The sequence below is a fragment of the Chrysochloris asiatica genome, unplaced genomic scaffold (genome assembly GCF_000296735.1).
Source record: "Chrysochloris asiatica unplaced genomic scaffold, ChrAsi1.0 scaffold00146, whole genome shotgun sequence".
Classification (NCBI taxonomy): Eukaryota; Metazoa; Chordata; class Mammalia; order Afrosoricida; family Chrysochloridae; genus Chrysochloris; species Chrysochloris asiatica.
In genome coordinates, this window is record NW_006408664.1 from 3,354,609 (window position 1) to 3,381,503 (window position 26,895).

The 26,895-nt window shown below is 38.5% G+C and overlaps 2 protein-coding genes across 2 annotated transcripts in view; one reads left to right on the forward strand and one right to left on the reverse strand.

Annotated features, from left to right (window-relative positions):
• Window positions 1-13,294, forward strand: part of AKIRIN2 (akirin 2) — a 25,464-nt gene extending 12,170 nt beyond the window's left edge. Inside the window, exons 2-5 of the mRNA XM_006870627.1 lie at window positions 8,225-8,368; window positions 11,107-11,256; window positions 11,995-12,066; window positions 12,538-13,294. Of these exons, the coding sequence (XP_006870689.1) occupies window positions 8,225-8,368; window positions 11,107-11,256; window positions 11,995-12,066; window positions 12,538-12,548 (377 nt within the window). The 3' untranslated portion in view covers window positions 12,549-13,294. The remainder of the gene's footprint in view (window positions 1-8,224; window positions 8,369-11,106; window positions 11,257-11,994; window positions 12,067-12,537) is intronic.
• A 5,528-nt stretch (window positions 13,295-18,822) lies between these two features.
• Window positions 18,823-26,895, reverse strand: part of ORC3 (origin recognition complex, subunit 3) — a 113,831-nt gene continuing 105,758 nt past the window's right edge. The window contains exons 17-20 of the mRNA XM_006870628.1: window positions 22,846-22,987; window positions 20,899-21,015; window positions 19,869-19,945; window positions 18,823-18,928 (exon numbers count right to left, since the gene is read on the reverse strand). Of these exons, the coding sequence (XP_006870690.1) occupies window positions 18,823-18,928; window positions 19,869-19,945; window positions 20,899-21,015; window positions 22,846-22,987 (442 nt within the window). The remainder of the gene's footprint in view (window positions 18,929-19,868; window positions 19,946-20,898; window positions 21,016-22,845; window positions 22,988-26,895) is intronic.

Consider the following 26,895-nt stretch of genomic DNA (forward strand, 5'->3'; position numbering starts at 1 on the left):
AGGGAGGGAGGAGATCGGTGGGGACCCCATACGCAAGACGTTGCCAGCCCACCACCTGCTCTAAGGTGACCAAGCAAGATCACTATGCTGAGGTTCAATCAAGTTCTTAGGGGATCTTACTCTCTAGCAGGGGTAGCAAATTAGTAGCTACTGAGTGTTCACTTTGAGAATTACTTATATCATAAATTTGAGCATGTAGCTGATGAATATCCACAGACAAGTGTATATTGTTCCACAACTCATACACAATATTTAGATTGTCCTCTGGTGTGGCGCTATCATCAGTTAATGCACTGGACTGCAGTGTCATTTTGAACCCAAATGTTAGAGGTTCAAGCTCACCAGCAGCTCCTTGGAACCCTATTCAGGGTCACTGTGGGTCAGTACTGACTTGATGAGACTTCAACAGCAACAACATCAACCTAGTGCACTGAGAAAACAAGCTTGATTATTGAAATGAAGAATACTAGCATTTTGGTTGGAATTTTGATCAGCTGCATTCATAAGCAAAGGCCAGTTCATCAAATTTTAGCAATTTATATTTGCTCACAGTGTCAAGCATCTTTATCTTCATCGGATCAAATTCTGGTCAGGTAGCCATCCAAGCTAGGTCAAATGGGTACTAGGTCTAAGTTTGGGAGTCCATGCACTTCAGACCAATTGTTTGCTTCAGTCTCAGCTTTAGTGGTGGTTCAGGCTCACCAACTGCTCCTCGGAAACCCTATGCAGGGTCGCTATGTGTTGGAACTGACTCAATGGCACTTTACCAACAATAAAATAACTTCTAAGGAACTTTCAAATAATGGAAGAAAGCAGCATGGGAAGATGATAGGGTGCAGAGTAGGTGTAGATGGAGAAAGTTTGAGGAGGGGAAAATGCATTAGCAGTAAATTAGTTCAGACAATCCATTGATAAAGGTGACTTCATGTCTGAACAAGCCCAAGGATGTTTTAGAATCAAATGTATGTGTGTTAATGTCATGTAATGATTCTAAACAGGTTGTTATGTGCCGTGGAGTCAGTTCTGACTCATAGCACCCTTGTACAGGGTTCCCGAGGCTGTAAATCTTTATAGGAGCAGAAAGCCTCATCTTTCTCCTGCGGAACAGCTGGTAATTTCGAACTGCTGACCTTACTTAAAGTTTGCAGCCTAATTCGTAACCACTACGCTACCAGAACTCCTTCTAAACAGCTTAGATCAAGTTAATTTGCATAAAATTTCTTCCTAAGAAGTATATCCTGTATGTTTAACGAGTGTTGAGTGTGCATAGAGTTTCCAAGGAGTCGCTGGTGGGTTTAAACCGCCAACCTTGTAGTTAGCAGTTCAGTGTTTATCCTACAGCACCATACTAGATTATTAAGTGCCATTAAGTCTGTTCCAACTATAGCTACCCTCTACAGGATTTCCCAGGAGTGGCTGGTGGGTTTGAACCACCGATTATGTAGTTCAGACCCATCTTGCAGCACCATTCATTAGATTATAAGCCAGATACGTGTAAGGTACTGTAGATAATAACATTTATGTAACTGTGCAGCTACAGTATGCATATAAGGATACATGTTAATTCCTATCAAAGTTAAACCTGTAGGAGTATCATGACTGCCTTGTGGTAAGAGTCACTTTGATATAGCAGTTATTTTAAAGTAAATTGAAAATGGCATCAGTTCATTTTGTTTACTCAGATAGCTATCTCTTGCCTGGACAAGAAGATAGTCCTTAAGGTTCCTCCAATAAGAACATAAGAACTGTTCTATTTGAAGGGATTGATCCTGGGGAACTTGCTGATTTACAAAGTTGGTCTCCATGTCACTTCCCATTGTGTTTTAATTTATAAAGTAAATCTATCAATATCTAGTATGCAGTTTAGAGGTTTAGATTTGTTATTTTATGTGGAATGATTTAATTTAGGTCTTTAGTTGCTGCAGGTTTTCTATACTTAATTGTATACAGGGTTTTTTTTTAAACCCATTGTTTGAGTTGTCTGTTAATGGTTTTATTGGCTTATGTTGTTGTTAAGTGCTTTTCGGTTGGTTCTGAATCTTAGCAACCCTGTATAGGGTTTCCAGAGAAAAACTGGTGGGTTTGGAGTGTATACCCTTGTGGTTCCTAGTCCAGTGCCCATCTGCAGCATCGTACCAGGAGTCCTATCAGCAAATAAGGTAATACAAATATAAAAAGGCCTTGTGCACATAAAATTAAAAGTGCTTATGAAACCTTAATGTTTGTGTTACTAATGATGTCAGAATTTTTTTTTAATAAGGTTTTATGGATTTGGAGCAAAATTTTAGTCTTAACACATGACAAAATTTTAAAGCTCTTTTTACAGCCTCTAGAAAAATACAGTGATTTTTATTTTCTCCCTTGATTTTGTGATGCTGTTTAGTGTACTTTCTGTTAACTTCTAATTCTGTGTTCTTACTTGTGCTTTCAGTTGAGTCTTGATGCTGTCCTCATCCTGTCCTCATCAACTGCTTTCACTTGATTTTTGACATTCATTTTGCCAGGTTTAAAGTTATCAGTGGAGTACTGATGTGGTGCTATAGAGTAAGCACTGGACTGCTACCTGCAAGGTCAGCCGTTCAAACCCAGTAGCTTCTCCTTGCAACCCTATACAGGGTTGCTATGAGTTGGAACCAACTTAAATGCCACTTAACAACAATAATAATGTTGTCAGTGGTAATTAATAAGAAAAGTAATTTTAAAAAACTCGGGGTGGGCTGGGAGTAGGCTTCATACTGTCCTCTAGCCACATCTCCCCTCAATATTTTTTTTACGAAAATACATTACAAAGGATCAAGTGCTTGTTTATTGGTATCTCCGTGTTGAGGAGAATTTTATTAACAATCTCAATGACATTTACTAGACTTGGGGATGAAAATGCCATGAGCCATGAAATTTGCCGATACTGACTTTTACTTAACCGAGTATGGTGATAAAAAGCCTTAGCTTTATTTCATGGTACAAAAATAATGCAAGTGTAGGTTATTAAAAGGGGGTATGCAGCCATTTGTATAAGTTGTTATGAAGATTGTTATTAAGTAAGTACTTGTTATTAAGGAACCATCCATTCTGATTCATAGCAACCCTGTGTAGGATTTCCAAGGAGCAACTGGTAGGTTTGAACTCCCAACCTTAAGGTTAGCAGCCATTCCAGTGCTTATCCTACTGCATCACACCAGAACTCTGTTATGAAGGTAACTGTACATATTTTGCTCTTGATGATTAAACCTGGAGTATGCAAGTGAATCTTTATTTGGCATTTGTTATTTTTGTTGTTGTTTAAGCCAAGCCATACATTGTGTTGGTAGAACAGTATCAGATTTTACATATACTGGAATAAGATGTCAACATGATAGTTTTATGGCTAGTTCTAAGTAGCTTATTAACTAAGTAGACCTAAGTGCTTTGTTAATATGTGGAGGGCCTTTATTATCCAGCTGTTATAAAAAAGAAACTGAAGTCAGCAAAATATCTATTAAGCTTAGAAATGTGAACTGTGGAATAGTAAATTTCAGTCAAATCTCTTAGCAGCTTTTAAACTTTAAACCTCTGAACTGGTATTAAATTGAGTTTGTGGCTAGCAGTTAGCTGCTCCTGTGTCTCTGAGATATCTTGGTCAGGTTAAATTGGGCCATTTACTGCATAACATTGTTCATCACATGTTACCCAGAGCATCTGAGGGCACACTGAGGCTTATATGACATAGTTGCATCATATTCGATGTAAAAAGCAGTGCAGGCAATAGCATTCAAAATTCTTTAGCTCTTTAATGGACAACCTTCTGGTAAGGATGTGGAACAGCTGGTAAGAATGCAAACTGGTACAGCCACTCTGGAAAGTTTGACAGTTTCTTGCAAAGTAAAACTGTGTTTACCCAAGAAAAACGAAAACATCTTGACCCACAGACTTGTACTAGAATATTCATAACAATTTTATTTATAATAGTCCAAAATTGGAAACAAGGAAATTGGATAAACAGATTGTGTTATACGTAAAATGGAATACTGCTTATCAATATGGAGTCCTGGTGTGGCACTATAGGATAAGCACTTGATAACAACAAAGTCAGCCGTTCAAGCTCTTCAGCTGCTCCTTGGGAACTCTGTACAGAGTTGCTATGAGTTGGAATTGACTGAACGGTACTTAACAACAACAGATCAATAAGAAGGAATTACTGCTTCATACAATAGCATGGATGATTTAAAAGCGTTTTGCTGAATGAATGAATCATTTAAACTATGATGTATGATTCCATTTTTCTGAAATTATAGAAAAGCAAAACTTGTTAGTGAAAGTGAAGATGTATGGGGGTTTGTAAAGCTAATTTTTTTTCAGTGTTGTATATTAATTCTAGATTACATAGATCTCTGTTGAGATTATCAAACAAGCAAGTTTTGTTGTAAGTATTCTTTTGAATACATACATCTCAGTTGTGCTTCATTTTGGGGGGAAGCAAAAGAAGACCAAAGTAACCTAAGAACCAGTTGTGTGGTGACCAAAAAATGTACATATGTCACACAAAAGATAGGAATTCAGGTAATGTTACTCTGGGCTAATAATGCCTTCCGAAGTGTCTGATTGTAAATAAACTTTAAGATGCTTTGAATTAGATCAGAATGGTGCTAACTTTGAATAGGAAATAAATAAATAAATAAATGAAACCTGCTGCTACAGAAGAGAGTTCTATTAGTCAACAAGAAGAATATTTGTGTTCTGATTGATACAGAATATTGTGCTAGTTTTTAAAGACCTTTCTGGTAAATCTTAAAAGGCCCATTTATATCAAGGTATGTATATATATGAGTCCTGGTGTGGTGGTGCTGTGGGTTAATGCACCAGACTGCAAAGCCATTTGAACCGCAAGGTTGGTGGTTCAAGCTCACCAGCTGCTTCTCGGAAACCCTATACAGGGCCACTATGGGTCGCAACTGACTCGATGGCATTTAACAACAACAGCATGCGTGTGTGTGTGTGTGTGTATATATATATATATTGGTAGTGGCTATGTGCTGTGGAGTCAGTTCAGACTCATAGCAACCCTGTACAGGGTTTCTGAGGCTGTAAATCTTTATGGGAGCAGAAAGCCTCATCTTTCTTCCGCGGAACAGCTGGTAGTTTCAAACTGCTGACCTTGTGGTTCGCAGCCCACTTGGATGGCCATTTTATTTCACATTGGGAGCTTTGTTTATAAAATTACACACTGTATGGATTTACAAATATGAGAAAAGTACTGAAAATGGCCATAACCCATATTAAATGCTAATATTTCGAAAAATATTAAATACAGAATAAAGTACCCCCACAACCATTCTGAAATTGTCATTTCTTTGTTGTCATTCCCATGTGTGCGTTTATGCTTAAACCACATTTATGTATTTTTGTTTTTTCTTTACACACAAAATGTACGCAAGTGCAATGTCTTCAGTGACTCTATTTTACACAGCTTGCTTCCCTCACCCCCAGTTAAAAATTTTTAAATGGCAGTATCTGTAATATTTAGGGACAGGATTTCTCAAAAGTCCTAAGTGTACTTCTCTACAAGGCTGTCAATAAAGTAGAAAAAGAAACAAGAAATACTTAAGAAAATCACTAGTATTAAATTAAGAAAGGATTGCTGTAATTTTATATAAATCTTTAGCTTCCAAATGGTTTTTCATTCCTTTAAGCATCTTTCTAGAATCTAATATTAAAATTATACTCTTAGACCTGTGGGGTTTTTTTTGTTTTTTTTATTGCATGTTGCCACCTTAAGGTTTTGTTAATTTATTTTTCTTTGAGCTGTGTTTAGTAAATGTAGGGTATTGTTTTACATGGATAACATATAGGGGCAGTTGGTGTGGGGTAAGCTGTGTCTACATGTAGAAGAGTGAAGGCCTCTGGCAGGGATTTTCTGGAGCTGTCACATGGTAATTATTTTGAATGGGAAATCTTTTTAAAATGAATCATTCTGACCTCAAGGATATACTGGACATAATTTTACCCATTTTGATGGTTGTGGTTCAGTATAATTAACACTGGTTAACCCAAAGCTTGCTTTAAATTCACCAGCCTGCTCCAAGGGGGAAAGATGTGGCAGTCAGCTTCTGAAAGATTATAGCCTTAGAAATCCTATAGGTTAGTTCTGTCTTTCCTTACAGGGTCACTATGAATTGGAACTGACTCAACAGTGTGGTGTTCTTATTGGGTGCCTGTTAAACACTAATCATTTTACCTGGGTTTCTCTCCACCAACAATATTTAGAATCATTCTTGGCTGTTAATAGTCTCATATTCTGTTGAGTTTAATATTAACGGCCATGACCAGTGTGGTGATTTTTCTTTAACTGTGTACTGTATCATTTTGTTGACCTACTGTCACTTCTCACTATTGAGTGTTTGAATACACACAACACAGTCTTATCCCTTTTAGTTATCTATAGGCTTGACACTGTGCATAAGCATTGAACTGCTAACCACAGGGTCACTACTTCAGACCCACCAGCCCCTCCTTGGAAACCCAATGAGTCAGGACTGACTCAGTGGCACTTAAAAACAATTATAATATTTCTAATGTATAACTAAGATTTGAGTTGGGGACTCTTTAGAAATCTGAGTAAAAAACCCCTGAAACTATATCACTGAGATAATCTTCAAGTCATAAACCAAAACATCCCCTAACGTTGTCTTAAAATCTAGCCATACTTCATTTTACTCTTTTATACTATCTATATATTGGGCCCAGAGTAGGTGACAGAGGACTAGAGTCGAGAGTGAAGCGTCCAGCAGATAAGAAAGGGCATATGCACAAGAACATCCACACTTGCAGGTAATACCCACTTGACTTGGCTTCAATGACTAGATGATCAGAGCTCAACCAGAAGAAGAAAGAAGAGGAAAAAAAGAGTAATCTGATACAATTTGATGAATTTGACCTATGCCTATGGATGCAGTAGCTCAAAAGAGGGAACAAATCTTTACAGCAAGGATCATTCCCACCCCCTCCATACACAGAGCAGACAGGGATGGGCAGCTTGGACATTGGCTCCCCAAAATGGGCGGGGGCTACAAAGGCAAGAAGTGACTGGCTTACAAGCTTTCAAGAGGGAACCTAGATCCAGAGGGCGTGGAGCAAGGTAGAACCTCCACTGAGTAGTATCCAATCTGTCTACGTGGGGCTGATGAAATATGCAGATAGGTCTCTTGTGATACAATAGTGAATAATTGTTATCAGGATTGATTGTGAGGGTTGGATATGTAAAGGTAGACCTTTTGTAGCAAGGAGGGGAGTGATTAACTTTTCAGTCTAGTAGCGGTGGTCCCTGGGACCATCAAGGGAGAAGAGCAGAGAGCAGGACCCTACCCATAGAAGCAGTGATGCCTGGTATGGAGGCAGAGACGATGACGTGGAGAGATGGAGCAGCTGGGGACTTTAGACACAGAGGGAGAGGGGCTGTGTGCTGACGACCGGGGAGCAGGGGGCAGGCTTGTAGTTGGTTGGTTGATGATGCATGGAGGGGATTGTAACCATGGCAATGAAATGCGATAGGATGAATGTAAAACTAATGTTCTCCCATATAAACTATCACATAATTCACAATAAAACATTTAAAAAAACAAAAACAAACTATCTATATAAAGGAGTCCTGTTGTGGCACTGTGGGTTAATGCGCTGGACTACAAGGTCACTTTGAACCACAGGGTTGGCGGTTGTAGCTTACCAGCTGCGTATCGAAAACCCTATACAGACAGGGTCACTATGAATTGAATGGACTCCATGGCACTTAACAACAACGATATAAAATCAAATGACAATAACAACTCAAAAGATTAGATACGAACCTTAGGAAGGCAGTGAGTTGATTTTGAGAGGGGTCAACAACTTAGAAAGGGAGAGGTAACAATGCTTTCACAACTCGAAGAATTTTAAAAAAAAGAATTTAAGTAAGATCTGTGTTGTAGTGCATAGGCTCCGCAAGCTTTAATTTTAAATGAAAGTCCTTCAAATTAATTTTTTTGATAATCATTGCTCAACAAGAATGATATTATTGTTGAATAGCTGAATTTCACATGCCGTGTATGTGCTGTTTCTGAGTGAGTGTCCCCATTTATGCTGAAACTTAATTCCTCCCGGAATGTCAGTTTTATGGATATTACATGAAGAGAAAATATTTTGAGTATATTCGGTTTATAATAATTACTAATCTTGAACATTTTAATTTTGCTTAATTTTAACTTTTTTCTTTTAGAACAAATTCTGTACAATATAAAACAAGAGTATAAGCGCATGCAGAAGAGAAGACATTTAGAAACTAGTTTCCAACAGACAGATCCTTGTTGTACTTCGGATGCACAGCCCCATGCATTTCTCCTCAGTGGACCAGCTTCTCCAGGTAAACATAAGTGGAAGGAAATTTTATCTAGTATGGAGAACATGTAATCCAAATACTTATCTCCCTAATTTAAAAGAATGTGTGTTGTATGTGTATAAATAATGTATTGGTTGCACCGTGGGTGAAGTAGTTCAAGCCCACCAACTGTTCTGCAGGAGAAAGATAAGGCCATCTGCTGCCATAAAAATACACTCTTTTGGATACTCTGTGGAGCAGTTCTAATCTGTCTTGTAGGGTTGCTGTGAGTTACAGTGACTTAGTGTCACTGGGTTTATGTATGTATACAATGCATACCTGTATATAATTTCCCCATATTGGGCTTTCTATAAACACCATGATTGCTAGCCTCCATTTCTTTAATCAGCAATTTACCATGTACTTCTTGGTTAGATGTAGATATACTTTGCTATGACAGACTATTATGCTGTTTTATATGGCTTTACCATCCATTATTGATATTTAGACTCAAAATATATAGTATGTGCAGAAATATCCTTTTGTAATCTGTTGTCAGAAGTTGCCTAAATTGACAAGGGAGAATGAGTACTAAGATTAGCACAAAGCTTATTCCTTTGAGAGTAGACATACCTCCACTCTCTCAGCTTTCTCACCCTTTCTGACACCAACTTCCCTACAGTACATTTCTGTCTCTACTGGGTTTGATAATCCATTGCAGCGACTGCATAGAACTCACCATACTTAATGATGATCTAGTTTACTAGGGAAGTGTAATAGGCTACAACTCTGGAGACAGGATAAAGCTTATCTATCAGGATAGCTTCCAACCAAGATAGCACTCAGCTTCAGCTTCGTCTTAGCTGTGCCAGTCACTAGGCCTACTCTAGACCTTTTCCCTGCTTGGGCAAGGGTTACATCTCTTTTGGCTCCATCAATAGGTGTCCAGAGGCACCCCACTCTGCCAGCAAGCCTTGTGTCTGAAGACCCTCAGCTCTTTTGCTTCGTGGGTTGACAAGTCCACTGCAGCCACCTTGAGAACTGGCCTCCTGGTTCCTGCCGTTGGTGCTGCTGTTGCTGTCGTCTTAGGCCATCTCACACTGTCTGTCTCCTGGATCTAGGAGATTCTCAGTGCAGGGATTCCAGGCCCAACGGACATGCTCCGCTCCAGGCTCTTCTTGATGGTAGTGAGGTATACCTCTCAACCTCTGAGGGATTGGTCTTATTAAAGACCTAACAGGATTGCGAAACTGCCCAATCCGCTTGTTGTTGCAAAGTGCCATCAAGTTGGGTCTGACTCAGAGTGACCCTGTGTAGCGTTTCCTAGGATCAGCTGATGAGTTTGAACTGCTGACTTTGTTGTTCGCAGTCCAGTGCTGATCCTACAGCACCACGCCAGGAGTCAAAAATTATATTAAGATACTTGAGATTACTAAAAACTCAAAAATAATTTCAGTATAGCTGCCAATTTGGGGACCAGATCTAAGTGGGTAAAAGCATAGTAAAAAGAGTTATGGTTGGAAACGACTATTAGCAGGAAAATAAGATATTGTCATTTATTAGTATTTCACTGACGATCAATTAACTGGCAACCTCAACTAAATAAGCTGGGAATTTGAAAGTAAGTAAACATAGAGAGTCATATGCACTAAAAGTTGGTATACTTTATTCTTGCAAAACTCAAAGAGTTGTAACAAATTATAGTTAACTTGTCCTAGCCATCATAGATAAAGGAGGCAGATACACTGAGCAGGAAGAAGACACCCCAGTGTGTGTGGGCATGTGTATAAAATAGTTGCAGCAATGTTATTGGACAGCTGCCATAATTTTGAGTTCTTAAAAAGATTAATTTCAGTTGTTAAGAAGTAGGGGATGATGATTTGGAAAATCAAAGGTGCCTTAAGAGAAATGAATTTCTGAAGACACCATTCATATGAGGCATCTCACTATCTGATAATGCCAAGTAGACTATTAGATAAATAATGTTAAGAACTCTTCATAAAATTGAAACATCGTTTAAGTACTAGGTATATTTTGTAGTCAGGGTTTTCGTTTTTTACAGAGTGGTCATGGAAAAAAGGCATAAAATTCAGATAGGAAATATGATCAATGTTCCTTTCTTTTAAGAGATTACAGAAATGTGTTTTTTCATAGATTTCTGCTTAGTGTCTTGACATGTTTTACTGTTACTACAAACAATTGTTTTATTAAAAAATTTCTGTTAAGTGTTGTCAAGCCAATTCCTACTCAGATTGACTCTGTTCAGGGTCAGTAATGAAGCTGGCAAACACTGTAGGGGTTTGCTTACTTTAGTATGTAGCTATCTATATATGGCATCATATAATCTTGAGCCAATCATTGTCAGCTTAATGCTTGAATTTACTCTTCCAATAATAGAAGTATTCTTGTTAATTTGATGCGAGTTGATTAGTTACTTAAATGATATATATGTGGTATTTGCCAAAAATGGAGAATCAGAGGTTTTATCATGAGATCCATCATTGTAATGTTGAAGTTTTATAGTCTGTAATCACTCTCGGATTATGTAAAAATTTTTCCATTGGGAAATGTTTTTTCTGGTATGTTTTTCAAGAATCACAAACTGATAAAATTAGTACTTTCAACTTGTTTTAAGACTGCTGGAGAAATGCTGTGGTAAAACTTGATGGCAAATGCTATTAGATGAACGTTAAAAAGATTAAATGAAAGTTCTTCTGTTAGAATATGCTTTCTAAGATGGCTGTAAATCAGGCGCTGTTTTGGTTTTGTTTTGTTTTATATAGGGACTTCGTCTGCAACATCGTCACCATTGAAAAAAGAACAGCCCTTATTCACTCTACGGCAGGTTGGGATGATCTGTGAACGTTTGTTGAAAGAACGTGAAGAGAAAGTTCGAGAAGAGTATGAAGAAATACTGAACACAAAACTTGCAGGTATGAGTTTATTTTTGAGGTTTTCAAAAACCCATGGTAAGAAACTTTTTATTATTCTATGCATTGTTAAAATATGTTTTCTAAGAACCAGAGAGTTTTAGTAGTTCAATAAAGGAACTCATGATTTACCTTCAGTGACCTCAAGAAAGAGCATTAGCTAGTCATGAAATACAGCAGCACTATTAGTGATACAGAATTTTTCTTTTGATGTTCCCTGCACTAAACAGATTTGGGCTGTTTACTGCAAATTAGCAGTTTATTTTGGACTTTGTATCTAAGGTGATAATTTAGCCATCATTCTAGACATTTGAAACATAACTGGCATTATGTACACATTTTTTAGTACATTAAAATTTAGATTTATAATCTAGCATTTATAAATATATAAATTGCCATTCTTAGACCACTCTATAGTGAACTTTCAGAGTAGCAAGATAGCTTTTTACTTCGGCCCTTTGATAGGCCCCTCCAGGACATATTTGATTTGAACTAAAACCTGTGCTCTTTGCATTTGATACACTCTTATTACTACTGATGGCTATGTAAGTGTCAGATTAAAATGACTATAGAATTGTTTTAATATATATCTTGCATTTGCAGTTTATATAGATCTAATAGCAGATGGCTTCAAAAAGTTCATGGAAAAAATCCATTTTCTTTTCATTCTATTTTACCAAGAACTTTATGAATTCACATGTATTTTACAAATTGTATAATTGACATATGCTTTATTTATAGAACAGTATGATGCATTTGTGAAGTTTACGCATGATCAGATAATGCGACGATATGGAGAACAGCCTGCTAGTTGTAAGTATTTCTTTTTTGTAAGCATTTGTTGTGAATTGAGTGATAGTTTACATGGGAGATCGGTTTTGCACTCATCCTATCATATTTCGTTCATTTCATTGTGATGTTTACAATCCCCTCCATGAAGCATCATCATTCAGCAGTAATCCTTCTATTTTTTTTTTTTTTTGATGTATACATAAACACTCAGGAATATATAATCATATAAACAACCCAAGGGCAGAGTCTGCAAGCGTGCTTCCTGGCCGCCAACACACAGCTTTTCTCTTTCCATGAAAGTATTCAGTTTTGTAGTTATAAACTGAAAACAAGATAGCCTTTTTTTGAGGGGGGCAACTATGTAGGAAATAGGAGCTATCACAAGGCTTAACTTTGTTACTTAAATACCTAGAGTAATATGGGGAGGAGGATTTGGCATGTGTTTGAAATTTGACCTTGTCTTTGTACTAATTATCTTTTTCTCACATTCAGATGTTTCATGAATCACGTTTTCTGCAATTGTGGGCTGCCTTTGTTCCTTGTTGAGTTGTTGCAAGAGGTCCCAATTAATGACATGCAGCAATGCTGATACACCCCCCCTGTGAATACAGGTTATTTCAAGCTTTCGTCAGTGGCAACCACTCTTAGGCAGCAACTGGTTTTGGAAATTTCCTTGATGTCAATACCACCTGGATGTGGACCTTTGCTACTTTTATTAATACCAGTGGCCTCATTTGCTGTATCATTACAATTTGGCTTCGTATATTAATGATATGTTTGAAATGGATTAAAGCTGGTATTCTAGAACATGCCTTTCACTGGTTGTGTAAATAAAACTGTAGAATGATACTTCAGACTGAAGTTAGTGTGTGTTTTTTTTATTATTATGCACTACAACCAAGCTGTAACCAGTTATTAATAATTTAGAATGTAATAACAGGACAATGTTAAGCAAATAGCCTACAGTGCTTCCTGTGAAATAGTGAAGGAGGAGGGTATTTCTATATTCCAGGACTTCTTGGGGTTTCAGAATGGGTTTATATGATTTGGGGGGTAGTTTTTATTTATTCTATCAGTCTTTTTAATAAATGTTTATTGCTGCATCCCCCCCCCCAATGTATCATTGTTTTACTGCCCTTGTAGTACTGGAATTTAGTTAAAGAATAAAACATTTACTTCTCATGTGCTTGTTTTTTAATACACAGATAGATGTGGGTGGGTGGCATGTCAATAAAGCCAATCTTTTAAAGTTCAGCATTTTTCCAGGAGTCAAATGAAGTTGGTTTTTTGATAAGGTTTAAAAATCAATATACCAAACCATCTTAAGATTTGAGTGCTATTATAAACCAATTCAACCCAACCACAGCCATAACCTCTGCTAGAGCCATTACCACCCGATCAAAAGTAGACAGCCAAACCCACCCAAACTGAGCTGCAGGAGTGGTGAATGCAGAAGGGTGCATATTTCCATTCATCACACCCAGTAGGAGACAGAGCTTAAGGACAGAAGCAACATGCTATCATCAAATATAAATGTGACAACACTATAATGTCTCACAACAAAAAATTTAGTTCACACAAAGTAATGAAAGAATTCTCAAAAGACAAAAATTCAGAGCCAGAAAATGGTTCTGAGGAAGAAAAGTAATGAAAAAATCTGAGAAAAATTTCAGAAGAATGGTATCCAAGTACCCTAGCAAATTAACAGAAACATCAAGGAAATGAGAGCACACACACAAAAAATTAGAGTAACACTACTACCATTCATGGGATGCACTAAGTAAGGAACATGGAAGTTGTCAAAAATGAAGTGAAAACACATAGATTGATATCCTAGGCATTAGTGAGCTGAAGTGGACAATCATGGTTTACTACGTTGGGAATGACACAGTGAAGAGGAATGGCATCATATCAATCAAAAACATTTCCAAATCTATCTTGAAGTACAATGATGTCTATGATAGGATAATATCCATATGTCTACAAGAAAGACCAATTTATTTTATCAATATTCAAAGACCAGTTAATTTTATCAATATTTAAATTTACCCTCCAACCACTAAAGCCAATGATGATGAAACTGAATTCTACCAACCTCCTAAGTGTGAAACTGATCAAACATGCAATCAAGATGTACTGATAATTACTGGTGACTGGAATGTAAAAGTTGAAAACAGGAAGAAACAGTAGTTGGAAAATATGGCCTTGGTGATAGAAATGATGCTGGGGATCACATGATTGAATTTTGCATGACCAGTGACTTCAGTGCAAATACCTTTTTAAACAACAAAAGATGATTATACACATGGACGTCACCAAATGGAATACACAGAAATAAAATTGACTATATGTTTGGGAGGAGTTCTGGTGTGATGCTGTGGGGTTAATGCACCAGACTGCAAAGCAGTTTGAACTGCAAGGTAGGAGGTTCAAGCTCACCAGCTGCTCCTTGGAAACCCTATACAGGATCACTATGGGTCGGAACCAACTCGACCACACTTAACAACATTATCTTTGGGAAGAAACACTGGAAAGATCAATATCAATCAAAACAAGCCAATGGCTGACTGAAACACCATCAAATTTTCATATGCAAGTTCAGGTTGATGCTGAAGAAAAGTTTAAGAAGTCCACAGGAGCCAAGATATGAACTTGAACATTTCTTGTTAAGTGCCATCAGGTTGGTACTAACTCCTAACGACCCTGTGCACAGCAGAAGGAGATACTGCCCTGTCCTGCACCAACCTCACAGTTGAGCCCATTATTGCTGCCGCTGTGTCAATCCATCTCATTGGGGGGGCCTCCCTCTTCTTTGTTGTACCTCTACCTTACCAAGCATGATGTCCTTTTCCAGGGACTCGCCCTCCTGATAATACGTCCAAAATCTGGCCATCCTGGCTTCTAAGGAACATTCTGGTTATTCAATTCAAGGCAGACAGGTGTGCTCAGAGGTTATGGTGATTGTTTTCCAAAGGGGTAATCTTGATCTGTTTTCTCAAAGGACACAGGATGATCATGGGGACTTATTAGGAAGACATTTTAAGACAATAGAAAATTGGACAGGTGAGGGAAAAGGCCAGGAAAGTTTCACTGAGGAATTTTTTTCTATCACGACAATGTGCTCATTCTTAGAGGGTAGCAAGGACTGAGAATTTCATTGGAAAACTTTACCCATCCACCCTATCACCCTGCACTTGTCTCTTCAGATTTATATATTTTAATGTTTTATTGTGAATTAGTTTTACATTCATACTATTGTATATCCTTTCATTGCCATGGTTACAATCCCCTCCATGTATCATCAACCAACCAAAGGGTATACCCTGTAAGCCTGGCCCCCGCACCGCACCCTGGTCGTCAACACACAACCACTCTCCCTCTCTGGGTCTAAAGTCCCCAGCTGCTCCATCTCTGGCATCACTGCTTCTCTGGGTAGGGTCACGCTCTCTGCTCTTCTCCCTTGATGGTCCCAGGGACCTCCGCTCCTAGACTGCAAAGTTAATCACTCCCCTTCTTGCTAAAAAACGTCTACTTTTACATTTCTAACGTTCACAATCAGTCCTAATAACAATTATTCACTATTGTATCACAAGAGACCTATCTGCATTTCCTTTCATCAGCCCCACCTAGACAGGTTGGATACTACTCAGCAGATTCTACCTTCTCCGCACCCTTTGTACCTAGGCTCCCTCTTGAAAGCTTATAATTGTTCTCCCATCAGATTTGTTCTTCCATTCCCCTCTCCCTTCTTGTAGTGGTCTTATGCAGTATTTCTCCTTTTGTGACTAATTTGACTTCTTGCCTTTGTAGCGCCACACACACACACACACACACACACACACACTCTTTAGGTAGCCAATGTCACGTTGCCTATCCCTGTCTACTCTGTATGGAGGGGTGGGAATGATCCTTGCTGTAAACATTTGTTCCCTCTTTTGAGCTACTGCACCCATAGGTGTAGGTCAAGTTCATCAAATTGTATCACATAACTCTTTTTTTCCTCTTTCTTTTAGTAGAGCTCTGATCATCCAGTCATTGAAGCCAGGTCAAGTGGGTATTATCTACAAGTGTGGATATTCTTGTGCATATGCACTCTCTTCTTAGCTGGATGCTTCACTCTCCACTCTAGTCCTCTGTGGCTATGTCACTGACTCAGGGCCCAAGAGTCCCCAGGTCTTGCCACACTGCTAGCCAACCAGGTCTCCACCAGGGTTCACAGGAGTCTATTGAACGTTTTAGGACTTAGCTCACTTCCCCTTATTGGTGATGAATGTGGTCACCAATCAGAGTGTGTATTCCCATTGAGTCTTAGTCTTGGAAGAGGGTTTGCTCTGAGGGGACCCAACTACTTGGCTTGTCTCCTGGGTGAGCAATTTGCTTGTTCTTGTAGTAATCAGTCAGTCTGCCTAATTGTTTTGTATTTTTCCTGTCGGTTTGTCTTTCTTTCAAGAAGTATTTTCTGTTCTTCTAGCCACTGCAGGCTAGTCTGCCCATCCTTTCAAATGGATATTTCCCACCTCTGAAGATTCTGGATGCTGTTCAGGATTCCATTATGTAATGCAGATGCTCCACAGGAAGCCTCTTTCACTGGGCAAGTTTGTAGCCCCATTTTAGGTATCCTAATCAGGTATAGGCAGAAGACTGACTTACAAGTTTTCTATGGTGATATTTCTGGCTATTCCTTTCTCCCTGTAGTGTCTATTTTATAATGGTATGCAAGGAAAACCAAGATTCAAAGGGCAGCCAAGCATCGTAACATTATTTCCCCCTTTTTTCCCCATTCCAACCATGTCTCAATCTCTGTATCCCAGATCCCTGTTGTTCCAAGGTTGTGCATACATTCATTACCTCTGTCCTACTTAGCCCATGCAAACCTGCCTAATTGTTCTCCCATTCTCCTCCCCCTTCTTGTATATGCCCCCCTCCCCAGCACCCAAACTATCCTGTATCTATTCCCTACCCTGTGCTTCACCATCTCCCCCCCCCTCTCTTCAACCCACCCCATACATCCCCGTAACCAGCAAAAAATCATGCCCCCCGCCCTGTATTTGTCTGGCTTCTTCCTTAAGGTGGGGTTCAGATATCTCAAAGGGTACTTTAGTTCGATGTTGACAGCTCTTTATAAATGTGTGATTAAGTGCACATGTGCTGAGTAAACACTTGACATTTTAAAAAGATGGTAAAATATCTATTTGCTGTGACTGATGCACTCAAATTGTCTTTTTTAAACTTTGAGAGAGACAAGTCATGGTGTGGCGCTGTGGGTTAATAGGCTGGACTGCAAAGTCAGTGTGAACTGCAAGGTTGGGAATTCAGGTTGATGCTCCTCAGAAATCCTATACAGGGTTGCTATAGGTCAAAATCGACTCAACAGCACTTAACAGGTAATGTTTCTTTTTTTTTTCAATGCTCTGGCTCAGACTAAAGCATTCTATGATTGAGGACAGATGTCTTTACTACTTTCTTGGGCAGATGGAAGGAATGTTTCTTCTCTTGTATTCAGAGAGGGCAGATCTTCAGCTTAATGCAAGATGTACAGATCCACTTCTGTCCTTGGAAGGCTAGACACTTTTCTGCCCTGGCTTGCAGTGAACTATTTCTGGTACTCTGTGATATCCCTTTCTTTTTAGCTCTGGCAATATTGTGACAATCTGTCTTTGGGATATACATCATCCAGCATTTTTATGTGTGTTTGTGGGTGTGGGGGATAGACTGGGGGAGAGCATTTATCCATTCATCTTGTCTCAGCTCATCATGTTGTTAAGAGATTTAGGATATTATGCTAAACCCATGATTGCTCATTTTATACTCAGAATTGAGTTTCAGTTATATATTTTGTCTTCAAAGACAAAACAACAACAACAACAAAATACTAAAAAACACACAACGCCTGCAATTACATGGCTACTCTTAAGGTTTGCTAAACAAAGCAATTTTTACTGGACTTGGATTTCTCTCTCCAGATAAATATTTACATAGCAATTTTCATGTTAGTGAGTAGTGTTGAAGAGATGCCCCAGAATTCTCTTGGTGGTAACTCGTAACACATTGAAGACTGAATCCTAAGTATATCTTGATGAGTTTTGGCCACAGAAGAAATGCAGGTATCATTTGTCACAGGCCTTATTATGGAATGGGATTTTTGAAGGTCTTACGGACTAGAGCACTCCATCATGGGCCATCCAGAAGTAGAATATTTACTGCCTTTAAGTATATAGCCCCAACTTTTGGAAGCTTCCAAGTTGTAAGACTGAAGGAAAAGGAGAAGCAGAGGCAGTGAAAACCTTGTAGACACCCCTAAAAAATAATACCCTTGTAAGGTATTTGTGTTACTTATTGTAAAACTTAATAGAGTGAGGAAAGCCAATGCAAGAAATTGGGTGAGGAGGAATTAGAACTGTTAAACCAATTGCAAATAAATAAGTTATACTCCCAGGTAAAAGAATTTATCACATCTATAAAGCACATATGCTCAAGAACAAATCACTTATAATTCAGTACTGAGTTTTTGAAAGTTAACAGCAATAATGTGAGGGAGGCTTGAGTTACATACAACATAAAGAGTGTTATTTGTTGGGTACTAAAGTATTCCAGAGATGTTTTCATATACACCTGTTTGGGGTCAACATGCCTATTTTCTTGTTAAACATCACATGGAGATTACACATTTCTCTTTTCACCAAAATGTACTTCCATGGTGGTATGTAATCATTGCAAATCACTTCCCTTTTTTCTCTTAAACAGAATGTCATCCTTCTGGCTCCACTCATTTGCCTTCTAGCAGCCTCCCCATGTCAGCCTTGCCACATGGTCAGTCTTCTTTTTGGTAGGTTTTATAAATCCTAAAAGCTCTAGTTCAGAAACAGCTCTAATAAACCGAGCACTGGAGGCAAGCTAAGGAAATTTACCAGGTTGTATTTTTGACGAAAAGAGACTGAAATTTCAATGCTACAGTATTAGTTGGTAAAGTAGGTAAGACAGATAAAATGTGTACTCCTAAATTAAACTCTTAAAAAGAAAAAAAAAAAAAAAAATCAAACGCACAGCCACCGGGTTGATTCCACCTTACGTCAGACTTAAGAGGAAAGAGCAGAACTGCTTTACAAGGTCTCTAAGACTGTCACCTTTCTCTCTTGGAGTGGCTGGAGCGTTTGAAATGTTGACCTTTTGCTTACCAATTCAATGCTTAACCCATTGCACTCCAGTGTGATCAGAATATGCTGTCAATAAGACATGAATGAAAACGTGCTCAACATTCATCTGAATCTCATTTTTTTTTAAATGTAGTATAAAAAATTGCCTCGTCAGCCCCAACCTCTAAAAGTACATTAATAAATAGCCTTAGAAAACTAAAGAATTTAATATCTACATTTTCATTTTAGATACATTTTTAAAAACCTTTACTTTGAAATAAAGAGCCCCCAGTGGGTGCAGTGGGTGTACTATAAGGTCAAACATGGACAGCATAAACTCTTGCTAACTGCAAGGCTGGCAGTTCAAACCCACTAGCCATTCCGTAGGTTATAAAGATTACAGCCTCAGAATCCTAAGGCTGTCTACTCTCTCCTGTAGGGTACCTGAGTCAGAACTGATGTGATGGCAGTGGGTTTGGTTTGTGGTTTATACTTTGAAATATGATTGATATCGATTTTAAATTCAGAATATTTAGAAATTTGAATTAATTATTCTGGAAGGGTATATAGTTAATATTATCAAGTAATAAAAGTGTTTGAAACTTGTCTTTATATAATGTCAATAAAGATCCAAAGAGACTATAAGATTATGTATATCTGAATCCTATACAACTTGTTTGAAAAGGATACTGGATAATTTCATTCATTTCTTCTGAGACTGTAGAATTTGCATTCATTTCAGCAGCTGTCACAACTGTTGCAAAGGCCTTTAGAAAGGACAAAACAGAAAAATTAAAATCTATACCACTGCTCAACATCTTTCTCTCGGCTTCCTTTGAGAGTTTTGTAATTGAGACCACATCAGGCATTGCTGGAGATGGCTGGCCCTTTTTTTCCATCAAACCAAATTTCAGATTGTCTCTCAAAATTTAAGTGATGACCAAGTTAAACCAATTTCACATTAAAAGATAATGTCATGGTTTTTGTATAATCCTGTTTCAAAAACTAAGAAAATGTGCAGAGAAAAACAAAACAAAAAGCTAGTCAAAGCCAGATGTAAAAAGAAGCCTTGTTATCTATTCATCCCAATCTTCTTCTCTCTAGGAAAATGCCTATAATGTATCTTTTTAAATGGTGACATTTGTCAATAGGGTCTCCAGGAGTTTAATCTTTGTAATCGTCTTCTGAGGGAAAGAAGAGAGTTATTTTAAACAATAACAAGTGTACTTCTTGATAGTAAACTGCTGTGTTCTTGTTGAGCGCTGCAGAGTCGGATTCAACTCATAGTGACACTGTATAGGGTTTCCAAGGAGTGACTTTTCGGCCCAGCAGTCTTTCATATACATAAATATACAACATGGGAAATACTAGTTACACACTTTTTATTTTCTGGAATAATATATAACCTGGCTGTTTAGCTTTTGCTTAATGCTCACAATTGGGTAAGTTCATATACTTATTTTGACCTTGCATGAACTAAGAATTGACTAGGTTGAAGGGTGGAGGGTCAGAAGGCAGGGATGGGAGTGGGGCTGTTGAGCAGACAGTTCTATTTCCTGAGGGACTTTTGAAATATGACGTGATTTGTAATTTCCAATCTAAAGACAAGACATTAAAAAAAGATAAATGTGAATTCCAAAGTACCAAAAGTTTAAAAACATCCCAGGAAAGTTGTCATGGATGGTTAGACAAATACTTAATAGTATCTTCTCCTACCTACCTCTGACCAATCCACAAGGTTGATTAGCCTGCTACACTCTAGGTGCAGTTTATATGCTATGCAGATGTCTGGTGCAATATTTGGAATGCAACCTTCTTCATTCTTCAGAGCTTCATTCTAAAAATAACAGTAAACTAAGATCACTACTTTTCAGAAAAGATTAAAAACAAAATCAGACACCAATGAACACCCAAACCTGAACTAGTAAATCATTAAATGGAATATAAATGTCCTCTGTTTAATGAGTTGCATTTACTCTTCATCAGCTAAATAGAAATAGTTCTTGTTTAAGATTAGGCTTGATCATAATCCCTCTAGCTCCTAATTTACCAGAGAGTACTTCCAGAGAAGATGGAAGGAATACACAGAGTCACTGTACCAAAAGGAAATGGTTAATGTTGAACCATTTCAAGCGGTAGCATATGATCAAGAGCCAATGATACTGAGGGAGCAAGTCCAAGGTGCATTGAAGGAATTGGCAAAGACCAAGGCACCAGGAATTGATGGAATAAAAATGTAAATTTTATGCAGTAACTTCTCAAGTATCCTTTGTGGTAAAATTTCTAGATGCTTAATTGAGTTGATAATTCTTCCCAAATTATTTCATGTTTATCTTGCAGAAATGCTCAATGTGATCATTTTACCTGGTCATGAAAAAGCTAGTGTTTAAAATTCTGAACTGTTTTGTGCAGGAATAATTTGCCTAAAGAAGAGTTTTTAGGAAATGGTAAATGTATATGGATTTATATAAGTGGCTCTGGTACAGTGCATTATCCTGGTTTAGTCTGGAGGATTCTTGGCCATCTTCTACACTGAGCTCTGCCCACAGATACTCTCACGCCAGATCTTTCTTTGGTTTAAAAAATACAAGATGAAATCTCAGAATCTTTCTTCTATCTCAGATAACCATCTGGATCTTTAAGTTGCCTGTGCCATAGTATTTGACCCATTATCTTCTCTTATATCTGCAGGAAAAATTTCCCCTCTATTTTCCTAAAAGTCTTGCTGTCTATGATCTCATTTTATCATACAAAGGGTGTACTACAAGGTCAAACATGGACAGCATGAAACAGAAATCTTCTCTAAAGTCTAAAGAATTTTTAAAAATATATGAAAGAGGTATAACCCAGGCTGCCAAGTCTTTGTTCAAATTAAAACTGCAAATTTACAGCATTTTTTGAAAACTAATGGAAGCAGCAGTCAAGAAATCAAACAACGTATTGCACTAGGCAAATCTGCTGTACAAGACCTTTTTAAAGTGTTGAAGAGCAAAGATGTCAGCTTGAGGACTAAGCCTGACCCAAGCCATGGTATTTTCAATAACCTCATATGCATGTGAAAGCTGGACAGTGAATAAGGAAGACCTGAAAGAATTGATGCTTTTGAGTTATGGTGTTGGAGGAGAATATTGAAAGTGCCATGGGCTGCCAAAAGAACCAACAGATCTGTGTTGGAAGTGCAGCTAGAGTGCTCCCTGGAGGCCAGGATGGACAAACTTCATCTCTCATACTTCAGATCTAGTCAGGAAGGACCAGTTGCTGGTGAAGGACATCATGTTTGGTAAGGTGGAGGGTCAGAGGAAAAGAGGAAGACCTCCAGCGAGATGGATTGGTCAAGTCAATCAGCTCAAGCGTGGCAACAGTAGTGAGGTTGGCCCAGGATCAGGCAGTGTTTCGTTCTGCTGTGCATAACGTCGCTAGGAGTCGGTGTCGACTCGATGGCACCTAACAACAACAACAAATGGAGCGTATAGTCCTGGTGTGGCGCTGTAGGATAACCACAATGGGCTGGACTGCTAACCACAAGGTCAGCTGTTCAAACCCACCAGCCATTCCTTGGAAACCCTATACAGGGCCGCTATGAGTCAGAACCAACTCGATAGCACTTAATAACAACAACGACATAGTCTGAACTGTACTGTCATAGAGACATGAATTTGCTTCTTACCTTGAGATAACAGTACGGATTGTTGAGGGCTGTGTGCAGAGCGATTCGCGGAGCAGCATTTAAGTGCTCTCGGAGTGTGTGTGCAGCACTGAAGTACACCACCTCATGTAGAGGCTGTGTCTCTGGAGGCAGAAGGTATTCTCTGCAACAGTCAAAACCAGATACCAACTTTTAGATATGCAGAGGTTTATTTTCAATATAACATTTTTCGCCCTCTGCAGAGGACTGAGCAATTTATTTAAAAAACAAAATCAATAACAATGAAAAACAAACAACTGAAAACAAAACCCAAATATTAAATCCAGTGTAGGTACGCTCCCAAGTGCATGTATTTAATAGCTGCACACAGTTTTTAAACTTTGTGGTAAAATATATGTAACAAAACCATTGCCATTTCAACCATATTAATGTGTACAATTCAGTGACATTAATTACATGCACCATGTTGTGCAATTATCACTAATATCCATTTGCATTTTAGACTCTGGTGTGGTGCTGCAGGATAAGCACTGGACTGGTAACTGCAAGGCTGGCAGTTCAAACCCAGCAGCCACTCTCAGAAACCCTACACAGGATTGCTATGAGTTGGAACCAATTTGACAGTACACAGCAACAAAAACAGAAACTCAATACTGCTGAAGCAATTAACTACTGCCATACAATGTTTTTTTTTTAATTTCCAGATTCTTTAGAGTTAAACCTTTAAGAACAAATGTGCATATATTATATTTCTGCTCAAAATATTTATAGCCCTCAACCCAAAATCAATGTATTCAAATCTATTCTGAAACATAATGACCTTATATAGAATTTCTGAGACTGTAAATCTACAGGAGCAGAAAGCCTCATCTTTTTCTCGAGGAACAGCTAGTGGGTTTGAACCACCAAGCATGTGGTTAGCAACCTGGTGCCTAAGCCACAATGCCACCAAAGTACTAATGAATTTCTTTTAAGTGAATTATTTAGAAAATTGTGATATCCACATTCTCTTTCATAGCAAACATTTGCCTCTTGGCAGTGGCATCAGGCCTTAATATATGAGTTTTTAACTCATTTTTCGATCACAAAACTTGTTAAAATTAATGTCTCTGATGGAAATAATATATCAAAAGCTTTTTATACATTTATTTTTTGCTTTAGAAAGTAGCAAATGTTAAATTTAGGGTTCAGAATATTAATAAATAAGCAAACTATTATTCATCAATAAAACTTCAATTATTATTGAAAAAAGCAATCAGGAATTGTTCTCTAATTTTTGATCTATGAGCTAGATGAAGAAGTCATGAATGAAATGTGAACCCTAGAGGCTTTGAAATGTTGTCTAGGAGTGCATTACGGTCCCACCAGCTGGTCTGTGCCTACAACAGACATACCTCTCTAGGACTGTCTGGAGGCTACAAATTGAGTAAGATGATTTAGTGCACACAACAGCACTTAACAACAACAAGGACAAATTAAGTATTGCCTTATAAGTACTATATTTTGTTGTTGTTATGTGCTGTTGAGTCAGTTTCAACCCATAGTGACCCTGTCTAGGGTTTCTGAGGAGTGGCTGGTGAGCTTGAACCACTGACCTCGTGGTTCAAACCAACTTTGCAGTCCAGCACATTAATCCACAGTGCCACACCAGGACTGCAAGTACTATATAAGTACTGTCATTTGTTGTGGCACTATAGGATAAGTATGGGACTGCCAACAGTAAGGCTGGTGGTTCAAATCCACCAGCTATTCTTTGAAACCTGATATAGACTGAATCAACAGCATTTAATAACAAACAACATCTTAGTTGCTCAAGATTGGGTTTAAAAGAACTTCTCTGTGGCTTCAAGAATGATTTCTATGAGGTGGATTGCCTCCCCAGATGGCAGTCTCCCAATATGCAGCTAATCCCAAGTCATTAGTAACAAGTATGAAAGTAGCAGCACCAATGGACTCAAGGGTAACAATTGTGAGGATGGTGTAGGACCGTGCAGTGTTTTGTTCTGTTGTGCTTAGGGTCACTGAATCGGAGTCAACAGGACGGCACCTAACAACATCATCACTGAAATACCTTGTTGGAAGTCCCTGCCAAACAAGGCAACTAGATCATCAAAGAGTCAATTTTGGAAACAGACTACTGTCTCACATATGTACTGTTCTCCCTTTTAAACATCTTTATCCTTAAATGCTTAGAAATTCAAGCAATCCCCAGACAGAAAGCCCATTTTAGATTATCTTCACAGACCCTCCATCAGAGGTAAAATAAAATGTTTGCCTATATTTGCCTCCACTGGGCTGTTATCAGTTACACAACAATGTCAAAACACTATACATTAGAAGTTTTGTCCAACTACAGACACAGAGTTTGGCATAGAAACATACTTGGGCAGCTTATTCACTGTGGAGGGAAAAGCCCTGAGCCCGGCACTGGAGCACGGCTTGATACTTATTTTGGATTCAGATCTGAGTTTACAAGCAAAAGATAAGCACTTCCCCTCCCCAAAAGAGAGGTGATTCAAAGGGAAGTGGTAGGACCATGTAGGCTATGTTGTTATTGTTATGTGCCGTAGAGTCGGTTCCGACTCATAGCGACCCTGTACAGGGTTTCTGAGGTTGCAAATCTTTACGGGAGCAGAAAACCTCATCTTTCTCCCACAGAACTGCTGGTAGTTTCGAACTGCTGACCCTGAGGTTCACAGCCTGATTTGTAACCACTATGCTACTACCAGAGATCCTTAGGACTACAAATTGAAGTAACTGAGAAAATGGCAGCTTATTTTCAGCTCAGAGCATTTTGGTCAGAGCTCCTCGTGGTATACTGTGAAAGTGCCTCCCGGAGTCTAGTGACTGTTTATGTCATCTTTCAAGTAGACATCTTTTCTCTAGGAAACGCTGGGCTCTGTTCAAACCCCTGGGATGTGGCCCTTGCAGAAAGTGTGACGAAATGAAGATGGCCTTTTGACAGAGCTCTGTGACCTCAGGCTTTGGCTACTACATGACTTCTCTAGTCCCGGTTAGTGCTAACATACTACAATACTAATCTCTTCTCTCCAGGAATAGATAATCTTGGTAAATAGAGTAAATCCTATTAAGTAAGAGTTTGTGATTTCATAACACAACCTATTTAATCAAGTACACAGAGATGGAGTAAGAGAAAACAGATTCTCTAGCTAACTGGCAGCTTGACAGAAGACAGGCTTCCTAAAAGAGCTATTTTGAAGGCTGTGTAAAAACAGGATTATATGGGACAAAACTAGACACTGAGAATTCTAAAGTTGAATTCAAGTGGAATACGGGGATCATCATAATAGGTAATGAGAAGAATGGGGTTAGTCCTGGATGATCAGGCTGATTGTCTCAGGCAGGCCAACTGTCAATGCAAGAGCGCTGACAAAGCCCGAGGACTGTGTACAAGGTACTTCTCCCAAGAAGTGGAAGAACTTTCCTGAAGCATAAGCTAAAGGGTCTGTGAAATGAAAAGAGTGACTGGTCGTTACTAAATGTTCTCTAAGGAAGCCATAAGCATGCAGCAGGAACAGAAAAGGTCACACACATGTGACTAAGTAAAGATCTGTATCCAACATTTGAGGCCTAGGAGAAACATCAAGCATCAACATGAGCAAATAAACAATTCAAACACGGCAAGTGAGTCATTAGCAGTGGGATCGGGACTTTTATTAGCAGCAACTCACTTTTCTGTTCAGTTACCTGCTAGCCCCATTCAGTCAGGCCAGCATAGGGAAGTGAAGGACAATTATAACTGTTCTTTCACTAGAGTAGCATGTACTGTATTTATTTTTTCTACTGATGCTCTGAGGAAAACTGTGAGTGTATGAAGCTCTACCTTATCCAATTATATAAACATTCAAGGGAGCTTCAAAAAATGTTTGTGGAAAAGTAGAATTAAAAGATAAATGGGATTAGAACAAACAAGATGGCGGATTGGGTGGATGTATAGCAGAGAGCTCTGCCAACAACAACACAGAATACCTGACCAAGCAGGCTCAGGGGCCGGTCCCAGAACTCTGAACCGCATATAAAGGAATACTTAGAAGGTTGGAAGGCTCACAG